The sequence below is a fragment of the Takifugu flavidus genome, chromosome 21 (assembly GCF_003711565.1).
Source record: "Takifugu flavidus isolate HTHZ2018 chromosome 21, ASM371156v2, whole genome shotgun sequence".
Classification (NCBI taxonomy): Eukaryota; Metazoa; Chordata; class Actinopteri; order Tetraodontiformes; family Tetraodontidae; genus Takifugu; species Takifugu flavidus.
In genome coordinates, this window is record NC_079540.1 from 359,144 (window position 1) to 377,878 (window position 18,735).

At 45.6% G+C, this 18,735-nt stretch overlaps 2 protein-coding genes across 6 annotated transcripts; one reads left to right on the forward strand and one right to left on the reverse strand.

The window, feature by feature from the left end:
* Positions 1–632: 632 nt before the first annotated feature.
* Positions 633–14,122, forward strand: itgb8 (integrin, beta 8). Of its 5 annotated transcripts, none has more exons than XM_057020690.1 (17): positions 1,413–1,985; positions 2,893–2,978; positions 4,100–4,271; positions 4,371–4,477; positions 4,569–4,708; positions 4,856–5,021; positions 5,679–5,837; positions 6,589–6,684; positions 6,914–7,006; positions 7,746–7,886; positions 8,858–9,266; positions 9,350–9,572; positions 9,785–9,888; positions 11,004–11,114; positions 11,971–12,134; positions 12,735–12,908; positions 12,940–14,122. In XM_057020690.1, exons 1-16 carry the CDS (start codon positions 1,904–1,906, stop codon positions 12,861–12,863), a joined length of 2,382 nt encoding a protein of 793 aa, XP_056876670.1. In that variant the 5' UTR covers positions 1,413–1,903; the 3' UTR covers positions 12,864–12,908; positions 12,940–14,122. The 5 variants fall into 5 exon arrangements, with proteins under 5 accessions (XP_056876671.1, XP_056876670.1, XP_056876669.1 ...); XM_057020689.1 differs by having other exon boundaries at positions 12,735–12,876; positions 12,951–14,122; XM_057020688.1 differs by having other exon boundaries at positions 12,735–12,869; positions 12,951–14,122.
* Positions 13,759–16,839, reverse strand: sp8a (sp8 transcription factor a). Its single transcript, XM_057020692.1, has 2 exons — positions 16,370–16,839; positions 13,759–16,044 (listed from the first exon to the last, which is right to left on the reverse strand). The coding sequence occupies exons 1-2, from the start codon at positions 16,385–16,387 to the stop codon at positions 14,854–14,856; spliced, it is 1,209 nt and encodes a 402-aa protein (XP_056876672.1). The 5' UTR covers positions 16,388–16,839; the 3' UTR covers positions 13,759–14,853.
* Between the last annotated feature and the right edge of the window lie 1,896 nt (positions 16,840–18,735).

Below are 18,735 nucleotides of genomic sequence, written 5' to 3' on the forward strand. Positions count from 1 at the left end.
ATACATAAACATATGTAGAAAATACCAAAATAGATCTCAAAATGATGTTGTGTGCTTTTGTGGTGGCTGGTTCGATTCATGGGAATCCCCCCCCCCCCCCCCCCCCCCCACCACCACCCCCACACACACACACACCCATCACCATTGATCCTTACTTTGTCCTCACTTCAACTCAGCCCAAGAATGTGCGGCCGGCAGAAAGAGGGATTGTGGGTGACACAAGCGACTCGTAGAGGGGCTACTCAGAGAGAACACTGAGCAGGTGTTAAAGGGGAAAATGGATAAGGGCACAGGCGCTCAGAGAGAGAGCATGTGTGTGTGTTTGTGGGAGAGAGAGAGTGTGTGTGTTTGTGAGAGAGAGAGAAAGTGTGTGTGTGTGTGTGTGTGTGTGTGTGTGTGTGTGTGTGTGTGTGTGTGTGTGTGTGTGTGTGTGAGTGAGAGAGTGAGAGAGTGAGAGAGTGAGCGGCGAGTGATGAGATCAGACCAGCGTGATGGAAAGCCCAGCCGACTGCTAACGCAAACACACCAGTGGGAGAGTAACACAAGAGGGGGCAGAAAGAGGGGGTTAAGAGCTTAAAAAATGAGGGGGGGGGTGGGTGATAAAGGAGTGTTTTGTGTCATCTGTAGAGTCACTGATGCTGATGTTGAGCAGCAATGATAGGGCTGTGGAAGTGTTTATACTGGAGCCCATTATCAGGTTTATCACCGGACAGGGAGGAGAGACTAGACCTGGAGGAAGAGGGCTCCTCGAGTGGGGAGGAAGACGTGTGGTGTGTTTGCAGAGCTGGAGTGACTCCAGGCTTCTACTGTGTCACATGCTGTGGGTGAGGACCGCTGACACGCTCACTGCTACAATTACACAGAAAAACATATCTACTGTATCAACCAGACCTGTGGCTGTTGACAATGTATAGTTTTTTGTTTTTCTCAGATTCAAAATGTTAGTTTGTTTACAAAGCCTTTGGCTCTGGTTCAGTGCAGCAGCGCAGCAGCTGGGGTGGCGGCGGAGGTTACGCCATGTCTATGGAATCTGCATTTGCAACTCTCCCTCCTTTCTCGGCAGCACTCTGTGAACATAGATTTGATTGACCCACCGGCACTTCCAGCATTTTGGGTCCTCCAACACACACACACACACACGCACGCACACACACACACACACACACCCACACACACACACTCACGCACGCACCCCCCCCCCCCACACACACACACACACACACACACACACACACACACACACACACGCAGAAGCTGCAAAAACATCGGTGACAGAGCTTCGGAGCATGAGCTTTTTGTATTGCTTTCCTCTCTCCTCCTCTGCCTCCTCCTTTTCCTCCTCCTTCCCTGACGTTCTCTCTCTCTCTATCGCTCTCTCTCTCTCTCTCTCTCTCTCTCTCTCTCTGGTTGAGTCGTTGCCATAGTACCGCCTGCCTGAGTCAGTGCAGCTCTTAAATCGACTGCGCTCCTGTCAGAGGGATGTTCAGCAAGCATGTTGCTGCGCATCAGATGAATACAACCCTGACGCACTCCGCCAACTCCGCTTTGTCTCAGCGTTAGCTACGTGACGGGGGATCCTCGTTGGAAGCGCTCCTGCGCACGGATGGGAATAGATGGCAGAACTTGTGCCGCATCCGCCGCATTCAGCCAATTGCTTCATCTCTTTTCGTTGCCCACGGGGGAGCGCCCTTGTAAGCTGATTTAAACCGGGGGATGTGAATACCTCTCCTGGATTAGAAGGTTATTGGGTGAACGACAATGCCCCGCGGCGAGGACCGGCATTCCCGGCTACTGTTATCGCGGTGGCGGACGCGCGGTGCCCGGTCTCCCCCGGTTCATCCCCAGTAGCTGTACTGCGACCTCCCGCGCCTCCTCGTTGCCCTCTCGGCGTGGATCGGTTAATATGACTACCTGGCTCCGCAGCGTCCCTCTGTGTGTCCTGCTGTACTCCGCGCTGTCTCTTTGCGCACAAGACCACGGTGCGGGTGAGTTGAGGCTCATTAGAGCCAATTACTGCAGATCCCGGCAATTACCATGCATCTTGTATCTTGTGGAGAGATCACTGCGCATCGTCACCTCCCGTCCCACCCATCTGTGCTCTCTGCACGGGGTCCACACTGCTTTCTCTTTCTCTTAATGAATGGAAGTTTCGTTTCTACCATAAGCCCTTTGAAAATGTTTAATTTCCTCTCCCTTTACCCATCTCAGAAATGATTTATCTAAAGTCCAAACTCTTCTGGGATGAATTGAAAAGTGAAACGATTCATCCATGGAGGAGATCGCCAGGGGCCAGGAGTACTAATTGGGTCAGAGTAGTTTTTAGTGGACTGTTCAGCAACCTGCAGCTTTTCTCTGCCCTACATTCCAACCATGTAGCTCATGGAAATGGTTCTGGGAAAATTGGATTCAAGGAGACAAAAGGCCTCGATGAATCATCTATCCATGCTTACACTACACTTACCCCATGTTGTTTGCATTTTGTCAGCCTTTAAATATCCTTAATGTGCATAATATCTCGCCCTGAGCATCAGTCTAATGCTTTTACACAATTAGCGTTCAATCACTGATTCATATTGAAAATCACAAGTGTGGGAGAAATAATCCATCTTATCACTTATTTTAAGCACCTGTTCCCACACTCCCAGTCATTTCTCCATTACTTGGTGCTTAATTGCCTGAGATGACTGAGAAGTGGTACCTCCATCATCAAAAGTGTGGATATGCTCTCTAAACCACCACGAGGGCTAGGCTGAAGGACTAATGAGCCTTGACACGTACACATTCCTGCACTCTTTCATATGCTAATAAGGTGCTTCATCCCATTGCACTTTTATCCTTGGGTGAATGTCACGTTTTCAAACATTTTACTACTGTGTTACTCTCTTTCTGCAGGTGGCGCCATGTGTTTGTCTGCTAGTATCACTTCCTGTGCAGAGTGCCTCAGCCATGGACCACAGTGCGCCTGGTGCTTCAAAGAGGTGGGAAACATGTAGCAAAGAGTTTGTTTGAGGCTCCATTTCAAGAGAAAAGAAGGGGAAAAACAGCCGTGACAGACCTTAAAGTTTTCTCAGATGACACACACCAAAGCTTTGATGCCACCCACACACGTGAATATAATGTGCATGTTTGAGCTCAGTGGAGTGCCCTCTGACCTAAGAGTGTGCCTGTTTTGGTGCGTGCTTCTTCATGTGGCATCTGAGACAGAGCAACTGCGTGTCCATGTGTTTAGTCTAGGTGCCGACCTGTATTGCTGTTTTTCTCCGAGAGAGTGCATCTGCCTGCATGTTTGTGTGTCTCTCAGTCAGTCTCGTAAAGAGCCCCTCCTAAACCAGCCTCAAGGCCCAGCACCGCCCCCGTTGACAGACTACACTGTCGACATGTGCATGTTTACAGATCTCAGGTGTTTTCCCCCTCCGTGCACTTTAACCTTTATGACGTCTTTTGAGTGAGAGGAGGTTTTACCTCCCACAAGCACAGCTGTGCATCCACGACCACCGAAAACGAAGCAGATTAAGATCTTGTAAAGGTCGATCGGAGCATTTTGTGACATGTTCCTCTCTGTATATCAAATCGAAAATGCAGCCAGAAAAAACTTTCCGTATCAAACTTTCCAGCTCACGTTCTTAGCCTCCTGTTAAGCAAGAGTTAACTTGGTTGATTTCAGCTATAAAACCAACAGATATTCTAGTTATGTAAACCGCTCAGTCAGTATGAGCTGGTTGACTTTCGAGAAAACAAGGCTATAATTGTATGAGCAGTCGGCAGGGCTGTGTTTTTCACATGCTAGTCATTCTACTTTTCGTTTCTTAAAATCTCAGGTATCAGAGGTCACTGATTCACTCCAAAACTGTACAGTGTGATGCTATTACCCTCTATGGGTGGCATCTGGCTATTAGACAAGAGTGCTGAGTGCTTCTATTCATTTTTGTAAATGGCATTTTAAGCTGTTATATAGGAATAAAAGAAAATCATCTGGCCCATCGTATCTTTTCTATCAGCGAGCATCTTGGTTCTGTAGCTGTTGGGGTTGACTGGCAGCTTCATCTCCTGTCAGAGGAATGACATTTCATTTTATTCATTGCATCTTTCCCCCTTTCAGGACTTCCTGAATGGGGCCGACTTGGGCTGGCGCTGCGACCTGCCAGAAAATCTGCTCAATAGAGGCTGCGAAGCTGAGTCCATGGAGCGTTGGGAGACCAAGGTGGTGGTCAACACCACCATCAGCAGCACGCAAGTGTCCCCAGGAGACATCAGCATCACACTAACACCAGGTAGACAGACGCAGGTCCAGTGTGAAATGGGTGAACGGTGTTAGCGGGTGATATTTGTGCTCAAGGCCATTGTTTGGTTGGTGGTGTGTGTTTATCAAGGCTCGGAGGCCAGCGTCGTTGTGGCAGTGAAGCAGCTGCAGCGTTACCCCGTGGATCTCTACTACCTTGTTGATGTATCAGCATCAATGCAGGAGAATCTGAATCATGTAAGTGTAGCTGACTAAAGTTGTGGGGATTGTCTACTTGAAATAACCACATTTACTTTTACATTTGCTTTATTTGTTCTGCTCTCTGCAGTTGAAGACGGTTGGTGTTGCTCTGACGCTTCGCATGACCGAGCACTCCTCTGACCTTTGGCTGGGTTTTGGCTCATTTGTTGACAAACCTGTCTCTCCTTACATTGACGTTCATCCCTCAAAGATCAACAACCCCTGCAGGTAAAAACTCCTTGAAAGGATTAAAGAAGTAGGAATGTAGGAATTTGAGAGTTTGGGACTCTGATGGGCATCCAAAGGATACGTTACATTAAACACACATGTTCCTAAAAGTCTTGCAGTGTTACTACTGGTTCTCTCTCATACCAGTGACTATGAGATCCGCTGTCGCCCGGCCCACGGCTTCCATCACGTCCTGAGCATGACAGGAAATATGAGCGAGTTCACACGTGTGATCAAACGTCAGCACATCTCTGGCAACATGGACACACCTGAGGGAGGTCTGGATGCCATGCTACAAGCTGCCGTCTGCCAGGTTTGTAGCGCACGCGCAAATCTTTTGGCGCCAGGCTCCCATGCACTGCATGCGTTGGTGTGAAAAAACCCAATGACTCCTTTCAGGTTAATGGAACTATCTTATACATGTTGAAAAACTAAGTAATAAATGCACGCCGGTGAAAGAGGTCTTTATTCTGAGAGAATGGTGGCGGTCTGACTCGGCGCTGGATATATTACCCCTGGAATCCCACTAACTAATGACACCACCTCTAGGGTATGGCAGACACACACACAGAGTTGCTTATGCTGCCGCTGCAGGAGGGCTCTGAATCATGGTATGCAGGGGGGCCCTGAGTCTGAAGGGAAACACTGCTGTGGTCATGATTCCTGAAATAGACTCTCCATTATGTCAGTCCTTCGTACACGTTCGCCGGTTTCCTAAAATAGACAGCGTTTTCTTTCACACTCAGTGACAAGTTGCAGACTTGAACAAGGCCCCTGGGAATCTACCTCATTCAGATGAGTAAAACATTAGAATTTGCAGCTGTAATATAAACAGCGCACATATTTGCCCCTTTAGTCATGTATATGCTTCTGACCAAACATGGAGGAACAGGCATCAGGACATGGAGCAATGACCATTCAACATTTTCCAGTGTCCTGATAGTTGTTGTTTTTTAAATTCCTGATTTAGGAAGCAGTGGGTTGGCGATCAGAAGCCAAGCGTCTACTGCTCCTGATGACTGATCAGCCGTCTCACCTGGCCCTGGACAGCCGGCTGGCAGGGATCGTCATGCCACACGACGGCCTGTGTCACCTGGAAAACAATGTCTACACAGGAAGCACTAGGATGGTGAGGAGAAGAGGAAAATCACTGTAAAGTCAGACTCGAAAGAGCTGAATCTTTAAGTGAGCATACATCTGTGTCGATTACTGCATGGGTGCTGGTGAAACAGGCAGCAGGAAACTGTGGACTCTAATTGCTGGTTAACATACTCAATTCTCGTGCCACATGAGCAGACACTTGGCGGCAGTGATGAGAACAGCCCATGAACATGTGGGTGGTCATCTGTCTCTCAGGCACAAAAAAGGAGAGAGGAAAAATGTGAGAGAGAGAGAGAGAGCGAGCGAGAGAGAGTCATATGTGGTGAAAAATACAGCTGTTGTGCAGCAGCGAGTTGTGAAATACGTGCAGCTTCAGCCTCTAAAAAGTCACAGCTGGAAGGTTACAGTACGACCTCCAGCACAACCCCATCCCCCAACCCTAATCAATAGGGCCCTGGAAGGTCTCCAAATAATAATTTTACCTAAAAACTTGTTCATTATAAGTATATTTTAAGGGTATGTATTGGTCATTAACTTTACAGGTTTTGGACAGAATCTAATGAAAAGAATAGTACAGCATTGAACCCTGCATCTGATTTGACCAAATAAACCTGAAATAAAGGGTTATTTACAGCATCAAATACCAGTTTAGTAGATCCCATGATGTTCCCATGGATGGATGAGCTGAAATGAAACAATTAAGTAAAACCGTACATTTGTAGAGATTGATTCCATCTACAAGATCCACAGAGTCACTATAAAAGTTGTCTCCTTTGCAGGATCACCCCAGCGTGGGTCAGTTGTCTGATAAGCTCCTTGAAAACCATATCTACTCTGTCTTTGCTGTGGAGAAGCAGCAGTACCAGTGGTATGAGGTAATGTCTCCAACACATGTGCACACTTCTGTATATAGATCTGCTCACATATGTGGGTGGGAAAACAAATATTTCCGTCCTAGTTGTAGCTCTGAGGATAGGGACCAAACACCTGCCCTGCACTCACTTTACTACTCACTTGGCACGCTTGTGGCTCTGGAATTTGACAGAAATTTATTGTGGAGCCACTTTAGAACCACCAGATTGTTTCTTCTGTTGCCTTTTTTAGGAGTTGGTCCGCCTGTTACCCGCCGCCTACCTGGGAAAGTTGGGCCTCTTCCAGGCCCCAAATCTCATTGAGCTGGTGGTGGAGGCATACAAGGTACAGACAGTTAAACTTTATCTCCATCTGTGCTCCCACTGAGCTCCTTTGGTTAATTATTTATGTTTGACTTGTGTTTGTGTGCACTTATTAAGAAGTCCCCGTGACACGGCTGGAGGTTTAACCGCTGTTATTTATTCTGGAAAGTTCTCTGCGCACGATTGCAATGCAAAAGTTGAGAAAGCAGATTATCCGGGGTGCTTTTCGCTCCCAGAAGGCCCGGCGGAACAGGAAAGCACAGATGAGAACAAGAGGTTATAGTTGGCAGAGGTCTGGGCTATAATCTTGCCTCAGGCACAACGCTCCATTGTTTGCTCCGAGAATCTGCCGAATCCACAGAGCCGGGTACACAGCTACGCATACGCACAGGCACACAAACACAGGCATACACAAGCAGCCGAGCTTGAACAAAAACAGGCTTTGAAAGAGCTATCAGATCCCACCAGGATGAAGCAAAAGGTCCCCTAATTAAGAATGAATAAAAAGATGCTATTTCTGGCCCCACCTCCATGTTCCCATAAACCCGTCTGTGTTGGAGAACAAAAGAAGGGATGACAGTGACAGCTTTCTGGCGTCATGTGACACCTTAGATTAATCACACTTTCATTATAGCCGTATTACTTTACGGTCGCACAGATTATACCCATTGAAATTTTAATCCCAGGTCCTCTTTTAACCCCATAATTTGCATTTTCTTGTGTTTCTTTTTTTCAACTCCTTCCTCCCTCCTTGCATCCAGAGGTTGTTATCTGAAGTGGAAGTTTCCATCTCTGTAGAAGATAAAGCTGTTGACAGGTACTCAGTGTCTGTATCTCCCATCTGTCCTGAGGGATCCACTCTAAAGGGCCAGAGCTGCTCAGGGGTGCAGCCCAACCAGACGGTAAACACCTCACCACCACAGGACTAACAACAGGAAAATAATGTGTTCAATATTACAAAATATGACCCTTGTAAGCCTCAGTGTTTACTGGCTGTGTTGGATTTCTTGTGTTGGACACAACACGCACACACACACACACACACAAACAAACACATTATCAGGGATCTCTGAGTGTTCATGATTTTCAAAGAATTCCAGTTTGACGCATCTTGCAGGCTGCATCTTACAGAGAAACAGTTCCATGTAATTCCGTGACCATTTTCTACTCAAGTCCTAAATTTAGAATCGGGCCACATCCTCTGCTGACATACCTGCTCCAAAACAGGCCACACCAGATTTCTCAGGTCAAAAACAGACAAAATCTCTTTTTCCTCAGTTCTTAAACTGCAGATGAGCCTCCTCTGTCCTCCAGCGTTTAAGCTTCTTTACATACTAATGCTTAATTGCGTCTCTATAGTTTTGGGTTTTTTTTAATCCACAACAGTATTTCATCCTGTTACACAATAATCCAGATGGGATTTTGGAGAGTAGACACGCTTACCAAAATACAGATTAAAACGTGTGCACATACATGCAGCAAATGTTTAATTGGCTTTTATATTTAATGCAATGATTTTAACACATATCATAGCTAATGTAAGCTATTACTATACAAACAAATGAAAAAGGATTCGGTGTCCAGTCTGAGATGTGTATGCAACAGGAACTAGAACTGCAACAGCTCCTATTCAGCAGAAGTATGCTAAACATACATGCTACTGTATGTATACTGATCCATATAGCCACAATGTTATATTTTCAAAATCCTATCGTAATATAAGATATTGTATGCTTGGCTAATTAGCAAATCATAAAATAAGGGTGATGGAAATTTTTATTATTCTGTTTTATGCGATGACAAAGCAAGAGAATAAAAATGAATCATTTTTGCTCTCTCAGCACAACTGACAAGGACTTGTTTTCCATCTCAGACCTACTTTAAGATCACCTTTGGCCTGCGATCCTGTCCTGACGATGGCGGGGACGAAGACGTAACAGTCTTAATTCACCCGGTGGGTTACAATGAATCCACGGTGGTCAGGATCCACTCTAAATGTGTCTGCAGCTGTGGAGTTACAAAGCGTTGCAGCAACGACGGCCAATCGCCATGCAGCGGGATGCAAGATGAGGACAGGGGGCCAAATCATGAACTTACGGACTCAAACAAAGGTTCAAACAGGAACTGCAGACCAGATGTTGCTGATGTAGACTGCAGCGGTCGGGGAGTGTGTGAGTGTGGGAGGTGTGTGTGTGATAGGAGCAAACTTGGGGCAGTGTATGGGAAATACTGTGAGATAGATGACTTCTCCTGCCCCTACCATGAGGGCCTGTCGTGTGGAGGTGAGGGTGCGCACAATAATCCAGTGTTTACTGAAATAAGTTCTTTAACACATCCTCATCTGTTGCTTGTCTGTTCTTCTCAGGACGAGGTGCGTGTGTGTCCAGCGAATGTGTGTGCGCCGATGGCTGGACAGGTGAGAGCTGCAGTTGCCCCATCTCCACGGCAACTTGTCAATCAGCCAGCGGCTCACTGTGTAGCGGACGCGGTCGATGCGTGTGCGGAAAGTGCGCATGTGATGACCCTCAGTACTCTGGAGATTTCTGCGAGACCTGCCCTGCGTGCCAAAGCCCCTGTCAATCACACTGGTACAGCTTCCCTTCAGAACCACAAAGCATGATGGGATTGTTTATAGAGATTTTGTAGTGCGAGCTAAGAATAAAGCAGGATGTGTCTCTCTCTCTCTCTCTCTCTCTCTCTCTCTCTCTCTCTCTCTCTCTCTCTCGCTCTCTCTCTCTCTCTCTCTCTCTCTCTCTCTCTCTCTCTTCTCTCTCTCTCTCTCTCTCTCTCTCTCCTTCAGGAAGTGTGTAGATTGCCACTTCTCACACGGTCTGGCTCCAAAAGAGGCGGGACACTGCAACAGCACATGCATCCCATTGGTGGGTTACGTGGACGATACTTCAGGTAAACACACAATCACCTACAGTTTCATACAGTTGTTATGTTAGACCCAACACCGCCACATTTCAGTTGGTGATGTCAAAGATTTAAAAAGAGGAAGGTAAAGCACCTTGTCTCCATTGTTCTAGTGTATTTGCATTAAATAAATGTACTTTCACTGTCACTTAATTGCTTCCGTATTAGATCATTAGTTACTTTGGTTACATCCATGACCACATATGTGTTTGCTAGTTATATTTCATGGAACCTGGAAATGTTTAAGCTTTAGATCTTATTCACAAGCTCATGATGGGCCCCTGAGAGTAACTTTTGAGTGTTCATTTATCAAGTTATTAACTTTGATTTGGGAATTCAACAGTTTGTTTTACAAATTGTCAATATGGAGGGAAAATCTGTTCTTTTGAAGAATGACAACAAGCTGATTAAATTAGTTCCTGACTATTTCCTGAGACCTACTACAAATTACAGCTGAGTATTCAGCATCTGGGATGTCCGAGTGATGCAGGGTTCATACTGTAAATACGTTTTTCACTCATTGGCCTCTTCTTACAATAAAGGATGGGGTGAGGAGAAGAAGAGATAGGGCAGGGCAGAAAGAGAGGAATCGGAGAGGAACACACACACATACAACATAAACACAAATACACTGCAGAACAAAAATCTGAGTTGGTCAGTGGAGCCGGTCAGCAGATCAATGCACCGTTACCGGATCAAAGTTACCTTAGATCCATCCAGTGAGAGCGAGAGAAGCATAAAACTACACGAGAAAATGATCCGAGTGACATTAGATAGCGCGTATAACATAACTGAACTTTGTAATAAGATATGACCCTCTAGGTTTTGTTGGAAATGATGAGATAAGCAAATTAAAGATTATTAAATGTTGGAAGTTTTGGATTACTTTGGCCCTTTTCATGTTTCCAAATGTTGTAATCCGCTCTCAAAGGCTACCTCATTTGTTTGCTTTTCGAAGCCCTGGAGGAACTTCATTAGGTTTTATTGCTTTAAATGTCTGGAATTTACCTCTCCCTCTCTCTTCCCTCTCTCTCCCTCTCTTTTCCCTCTCTCTCCCTCTCTCTTCCCTCTCTCCCTCTCTCTTTTCTCTCTCTCCCTCTCAGGTCATGTAGGCGGGGTCCAATGTATGTACATTAATAATGACAGCTGTCGCTATCAGTTTCAAACACGGTCACAGTATGGTCAGGCCATGCTTTACATTAGCACAAGACCAGGTAAGCACAAACACACACACACACACACACACACACACAGTCACTACTGCACTCTGGCGTATTCTGTTGAGTCAGCAGCCCTGCTGTCAGTGTTACAGCTGTAGTTTACATTTCCTCTCAGTTCCCAGATCACTTTTTTGATACTCTCTCTCTCTCTCTTTCTCACACACACACACACACACACACACACACACACACACATACACAGTTTCGTGCACTGGTTCACACATATCTGGGGTTACACACACACACACACATCGCTGCAGGTCCAAGTGTAACAGTTCATCCCCGCCTCCCCGCCTCCCCAGTTTTTTGGAACAGCACTCCTCATTGTGCATCCCCAAATCCTCCCCCCAACCCAACGGGAGTCTCTCTTCCTGCTCACATCCACTTCTCCCTGGTGCAGTTGGACACGGGTTTCCATGGTAACCCTGGTGCAAAATGTCAGAGTATTCTTTGGGCTCTTTGTGTCAGGAGCAGGGGCCGTCTCACACACACACGCTCCCAAGCAGAGCGGCGCGCCGTCCATTACAGAAGTGCTGGCACAGCTGCTGTGACCCTGCTGTTGAGCTGAACATGTAATTTCATTCCTTACAGAGTTTTAATTACATAAATTGGCCCATCTTGGCCAGCAACTTTAATGCTAACCTACATTACTGTCACACTGATTTTAGTAACCTTCAGTAAGAAAGTTTTTTGAAAATATTGCTCACAGGAATTTCTTTCTTATTCTCTTTGTGTACTTAGTATTAGGATAAGACATCTAGGTGTGGTTGTTGATTGGTTTATTGTAAATTTTCCTTTATGATAATCGAGCAGTGCATGTGTTTCAAGGTCTTCAATGTTGTGTGTACAGAGTGTGCCAGCAGCAGCCGGATGGTCGGGACATTCCTGAGCGTGTGTGCTTTGACGGTGCTCTGTGGGCTGGTCGTGGTGGCCTTCTCAAGGCTTCTGCTGCAGAAGAGAATCAGGACACCGGCAGGCGCTGGTGAAGATGGAGTCTTTCACTGCACTGGAAAGGTTAGCTCTCCAACATCAAACAGCGTGTGGGTAAAGCGCCGTGGCCCTGGAGCTCCTGGGATACTTTTATTTTTGAAATTTGAAACCGGCAGTGAGGAAGTCAAGTGTGCACTTTTACAGTTACAGCTGTATTTTACATTTCCTCTCAATTCCCAGCTCAAAATCAACAGTGTCCAGTGACCAACAGCACCTTTGAGTCGGACATTTCTACAGGAGGGGTTTCTGGAAATATGTGTCCCTCAGCTGATTTAGATTGTTGCTAGACTTATTTTCAACATTCACCACTGAGCATCTCAATGATGCAAAAAGTTCTTCATGCAAGAAAACACCTCCCAACTGTCAGGGCAAAATGTGAAGTTCTCTGTGAATGCACTTCTGACACTGCAGATGTCAACATTACACATAAGGGAAAAGCTAGTGCCCCAGAAGTATTCGTAGTGAGAGTTCATCTCCCAACCAAAATATTATATGATTTTTCCCTCTGGCTTGAATGTTTTGGACTGAACAAAGTTGTTTCAGATGTGTGTGTGTGTGTTTGTGTGTGTGTGTGTGTGTGTGGTGTGTGTGTAACTAACTACAGGTTTTTCTCCTCTCTCTCAGGACCTTTCCTACATTCCAACAACCAATGAAAAGACAGTAACCTACAGGAGGGACAACCCGCCTGACCACTCCCTGGAGATGCACATCCAGGTGCCCAAGATGCCTCTTGGTGACCCCTGGCAGTTCTAAGAAGAGGTCAGAGGTCAGGATCAGAAGTGAGAGAGCAAAATTGCTTGACCCTCAGCTAAAGGCCTCTTTTTCTGCCTCCTGTCCCAGTCAGCTACACGGGGATAGATTGAAGATAGTGAACTGTGGAACCTCAGCTGAGTCACACTTGAACTGCACTGACTGTGACTCACGTGGCCAGTATAAAGAAGAAAAGATAAAACAATAGCACAAACACACCCTTTCTTTTCGCCATTACTGCTCAAGTGTGTGTGTGTGTGTGTGTGTTAGGGGGGGGGGGTGATTCTTCATCAACACTATTGATGAGTATTATTTTAAAGTCGGAGCACTACATGTTTTCTCTCAACGTGTTTGTCATTCCATGTGTTTGACTGCCATCCTGTGGCAGTTTTGAGGTACGACAAATATTTCTAGTTTACTGACCTCAGCTTTTCCCTTGAATGATTTAATTAAGCACACCAACAACTGATGCAGGTTTTTATGCCTTTTTCTTGTTCTTCTTCTTGTTTTTGATAAGTTGGGTTGTAAGTTATGATCCAGAATTTTCTTTGTGTTATTTTAATGTTATTAGTTAATTGTTATTAGGTCTACTTTATGGCATTCTCGATCATTTCGATCAACAACTGTCAGGTCTTGATCACCTGGTTAGACTTGCACTAGAAGGACTGTTTTGCATCATACTACTGAAGACTGGGGAAATCTCAACTCAACTGGTTGGATTCAATAGATTAGGTTGTTAGGTTGCTACGCGTTGGGTCTTAGAAAGGATCTGACCATTTAAAGCTAATGCAGCAAATTCACAACACTGGACTAATAAGCCCCTGCATTAAAAAATAAACAACAAACTGGGTTTAATGCAAAAGTACACTCGTTGGGCATCTTATATTTAGTTTTACAGTTTTCCTCTTTTATATTTGTATTTAACACAAACTTGTTTACAGCAAGACTGCTATGTTTTACAGTTTAAAGACACTATTATTTATTTTCATCCCTTTCCCATTTTATTTATATCAGTTCTGCTATTACATGATAAGGCTGCTTGACTGTAGAGGTACTGAGAATATTTCAGCAATAATTTGTAATTTTCATCTCATCTGATAGGTTTTTTGGAATAACAATGGCACTTTTTTGTGTGTATTTCTGTCAATTAATGAGTTGTCAATGCATTAAAATGTGTGATTTTTTTTTATTGATTTCCGTCACATGTTTGGATGCAGCAGGTCTACGGTCAGTTTTGAATTAAATGTCAAGTGCTATCTCCATTTGCTTCCGTGCTTGAGTTTGTGAGAGAAGCAGTAACCAGGTAGTTTCTAAAATGTGTCTTTTCGCTTTTGAGGTTCACAGAGTCTGTGGTTTCTTTATTCGTTTAAAAATTGCATTTTATATCATCTGAACACAAGGTGGAGATCAACCCAAAGGCATCCGAGTGTTCTTAGCAGCCGGAAGTAGAGTGAACAAGCAGTGACCAGCGGGTGCATTGTTATTTTGATTAAAACTTTCTAAACTTTCGTATCAATATAATTTAATCACAAACGTATATAAAATGAAAATAAGGTTCCATTAACACTCCAAAAATAAGTAAAAATTCACAAGCAGCTCACGAGAAACTGCGTTAACTGTTAACTGTTTAAAAATGTAACTGTTTTATTGTTGCAAGTTCCTGTGACATAGGCCTCAACGTAAACATAAAAAACAATATTAAAAAAGAACACCAAGCTTTAAAATATACTTAAATGCGACAGATACAATCCACCTAAATGATATGAACAAAAAAGATTTGTAGAATAAATAGGCGCCTAAAGATGTTCTTTTTTTTTTTACTTTCTTGAATTAAAAAAAAATATTTATTTATAATTGATAGAGACACCGTGCTGAGAAAAAGCCCAAGTTCAAAAGTGCTATTTGGGTTATTATGTGTCCAAAATACACACTCCATAAATGTTGTCACAAATGTTACGTTTCTTTGTTTGCTTGCACCACCTGTTACACCGCCTTATTCTGTCTTTCGGTATTTTGGACTGTCTCTCGCACTTTGGGACGCTGGGCTCCCGGAGAGGCTCGTGTCCGTGTCGCTGCTCCCTTTCCCGTGTCCCGTTTCTCCGCTGTCCTCTGAGCCGTCCGCGGTGTGCGTCCTGATGTGCTTGCTGAGGTGGTCGGAGCGCATGAATCGCTTCTGGCAAATGGCGCATTCGAATCGTTTCTCTCCGGTGTGCGTGCGTAAATGTCGCTGGAGCTCATCAGAGCGCGTAAAGCGCTTGCCACAGAAAAGCCAGTTGCAGACAAATGGCCTCTCTCCGGTGTGCCAGCGCAAGTGCGCCTTCAAGTGTGAGGTCTTGCCATAAACTTTACCACAGCCCGGGATGTGGCAGCTGTGCAGCCCCCTCCTTCGCGGGCTTGTGCCCCCCGGGCCAAGGCTCTCTGCCTCCTGGCAGTTCGGACAGTCGCACGTGGCTCTGCCCGAGTAGCGGCGGGATGAGGAGCGGGAAGAAGCGGGCAGAGGAACTGGGTTTGTTGCCACCACCGGTGCTCCGATCTTTGTAGTATCTGCATAAGGAGCTGGGACAGATGGCCTGAAGCCGTCAAACAGGTGCTGTGCGGCGGGCAGCAGGTGCTGAGAAGTACTGGGACTGAAGGGAGAGCTGTATTCAGTGTTACAGGCGCCGAAAGAAGCGGGTATTCCTGTCGGGCTCTGTGCGTCCATCCAGCTGGTCCCAATGTCCCACCAAGCAGAGGTACCATTTCCGGTGTCGCCCATGGGCTTGAACCATGACTGATGTCCGTGGACTCGTGGATATATCCCGGTTAAATCTTCAACTGAGGGGGGAAATTTTTTCAGAAAGGCGGACCGCTGCGAGTGCGCGGAGTCGGGAATAATGTTGTCTGGTGAAACGGAGGTCTGGTACATGCAATAATTATTTCCCATAAGAGAGTTGACAGTGGTCACCGAGAAGGCACTGTTGGTGTTTGCCAGTCCAGTCCCGTTATTTCTGCAGTTTCCAGAGGGTACCCCGAAGGCACCTAGGTTGCCCGAACCCCCCAAACCTCCTTTCCACGGATGAAACCCCTTTACAAGTCCCGGTGCGCCATCGGACAAAGCGGGAGAGCAGGAGGGGCCGGGGTCTCCGATTCTGCTACAGGTGGCAGCAAGCATCGCGAGCGGGGTGCTTCCGAGCCGGGGCTCCTCCTGAGGACAGCAGAGTTCGTTAGTGCGTAAAGACGCACAGCGTGAGAACCAAGGTGGGGGAAAACAACTTCCTACAAAGATGTTCATGCAGGAGAAATGACATTAACAGCTCTTAAATTAGCTTTCTTTCATTCGCGTTATTTTTTATATATAAAGCTGCCTCGTTTTTGCAGCATTTGCGTCTCAATTTTGAGAATTTACACCCAAACTCAGAGAATGATGCTGGGAAAAGTACAGCGCACCGAACGAACACAAACAGCGCAAACCAGTTAAAAGTCCATCAGCTCGTCGGTGTTTTTAACTGTACAATAAATTGTAAACTCACTCCTAGAGAAGCAGCCATGATCCCTCCTCAGTTGTAGTGTTATCACCCTGCGCGTTCCTGTCTGAGTGATAAACTAGTTGTTCTTTCTTCAGGGCTTTGAGGAAGAGACCGTGAGGCCGGGAACCAATCAGAAATCCGAATTTCTCTGTCAGTCACACTTATGGTAGAAGTCGTTGTGGGTTTGGTTTCTTTTTCTTCATTTTTTTTTTTTTTTTGTTTCTCCGGGTTTTTTTTGGGGGGGGGGTCCAAAAGATATTTGCTCCTGGACAAAAAACAACAAGAAGCACTGCTTAATAGTTTCGCGTTTTCCCCACCAGGAAATTAGGATAAACAAAAGGTGCAACAGACGTTACTAAAAACTTGAGCCATGTACCAAAACAGCTCGTGGTTAAGCTGCAATTATTAATTTATATTTGAAGAACTGGCACCGATGATGCAAGCTTAAAGTGTAATCTGGTGTAAGTTGGTCTTCTTTGTCTTTGCACCTGATGCACCTGACATCGGCATTGTGGTGCCGTGCCCGTGATAAATGGCCCGGTCCGCCCCATCCTGCCCTGAGGCGTTCCCAGTCAGCCCTGAGGTTCAGGGAGGGGTGGACGCACCACTTCCACCTCCACCACCGTTGCTGCCTCTGCCACTTTATCTTACTTAACATAAGACACAGGTGTTCTTTCAGAAAACACCTCTTCCTCTTTAAAACTCTAAACACTGGTGACAAGTTCTACCATCTAGGGGGAAAAGACTAAAGGAACTTTTCAGTTGGCTGTCTGATTTAATTCAATACAGCAGGGTTTAACCGCCTTCCTTTTTTATTGTGTAACAAGTTTTTCACTCTCCTTTGCAGGACACACACATAAAACACACACCTGTTAGCGGGGGAAACGTTCCCACACTTGTCCCCCAGCCTAAAGCATGGCCGCATTTACAGTATCATCCTCTTCACCAGCCACCCAAACAGCTGTCTCTCTTTAAGATGCATTCTTTTCCCACACTGGCAGTGTGTGCATGTGTGTGTTTGTGCGTGTTTTAAAGCCCCCCAATGAAACACTGTCTGAGCCCCGACCTGCTCCTTTGGCGACAATAATGACCACATTATTACGCACCATCGGATGTCAACAAAACAAGACTGTCGTGTGCTCTGCGGTCACTTTGTGGGCGCTGAGACAGAAAAAGCCAAAAGAAAAGAGTGAAATAAAGCTCTGGCTCTACTCGGGGAGAGGGACGGCTGAAGCGTTTTCTTCTTTTCTCCTGGCTGTTTTTCTTCAACTCCTTCATTGTTGCTTGATTGCGGTGGTGGCGATGTGGAGGACAGGGCGGCCATATTGGTCATCTGTCCCGCTGAGGCAATTAGCAGGAGGATTTAAGTCAAAAGAGAAGACATTTAAAAAAATCTCGTCAGATCCAGGGGGCAGGCCGGCCATCAAAAGCAATGGAAAATCCCAGTGCCGTGCAGCACGTGATGCTACCTGCTAATACAGCGTCAGTCTTCAGAAATGAGCTGCAAATTCCCCCTTTTTTCTCTCATTTTCATTTGTGTTTAAAGGATGTGATGTAGTTCTTTCAGATGACCTGATTGGCCTAACTTGGCTTTTAAAGAATATTGAATAATTATTATCTTTTCTAAAATAAAAAAAATTCTGCCAAGAGCAGGTATGAGCAGCTGTTTCCATGGGGACATTTGGCCTCTAATTGTTGTTAACATTCTGTACACTGCCTAATTTTTTTGTTCATTTTAATTGACTTGAACATTTTCCCCCTCACCATATTGTGAAAAGTATAAAACTCAGGTCGGTCACTACAGCACGCATATACAGTATGTCTCTACTTTTGATTTACTTTTAAACTCCAAAATAAATGAAGAGGAAGCGTTTAACCAGGTGAGCAGCACGCCAGGATGTGCCTGGAGCGGCTCCTCCTTGGCTTCCTGTAATTATTATGCAGAGAGGGCATGTCTGCCGTCTGTCAGCACCCAGCTGATGGACGACTGTGGGAGAAGAACGGAGAAAACACGGAAAACAGTGAAGGACTTGTTTCCAAAACGTGTTTTCCCATTACATTTGTTCCAGTGAAAAATGTCGCATTTAAATAGAAACAACTGAATGCTTAAGATGCTCATATATGTGCTATATTTTATATTTTGGAGGCAAAATAGAGGCTTTTCAGGTCTGGGAAGAAGGTGGATTAAAACTTCCTCTTCCCCCTCTCGTTCCCTTCCGTTGCAGACATTCACCCGCACCTGAAATAGCCATGATGGATGTCTGGGGTTTGTTAAGTCGTCCATCAGAGAGGTCATTTAACCTCCCAACGCATGTGCTGTGGAGAGGAGGAAGAGGTGGGGATGAGGAGGATTTAAGGAGGAGGAGAGG

What these genes read in the sequence shown, in the direction of transcription:
- itgb8 (XM_057020687.1), top strand. Translation starts at nt 1,904, where the DNA reads ATGACTACCTGGCTCCGCAGCGTCCCTCTGTGTGTCCTGCTGTACTCC. An exon ending in TACAAGCTGCCGTCTGCCAG is followed by an intron (nt 5,022 to 5,678) that starts GTTTGTAGCGCA and finishes TTCCTGATTTAG; the next exon opens with GAAGCAGTGGGTTGGCGATC. An exon ending in TTACATTAGCACAAGACCAG is followed by an intron (nt 11,115 to 11,970) that starts GTAAGCACAAAC and finishes TTGTGTGTACAG; the next exon opens with AGTGTGCCAGCAGCAGCCGG.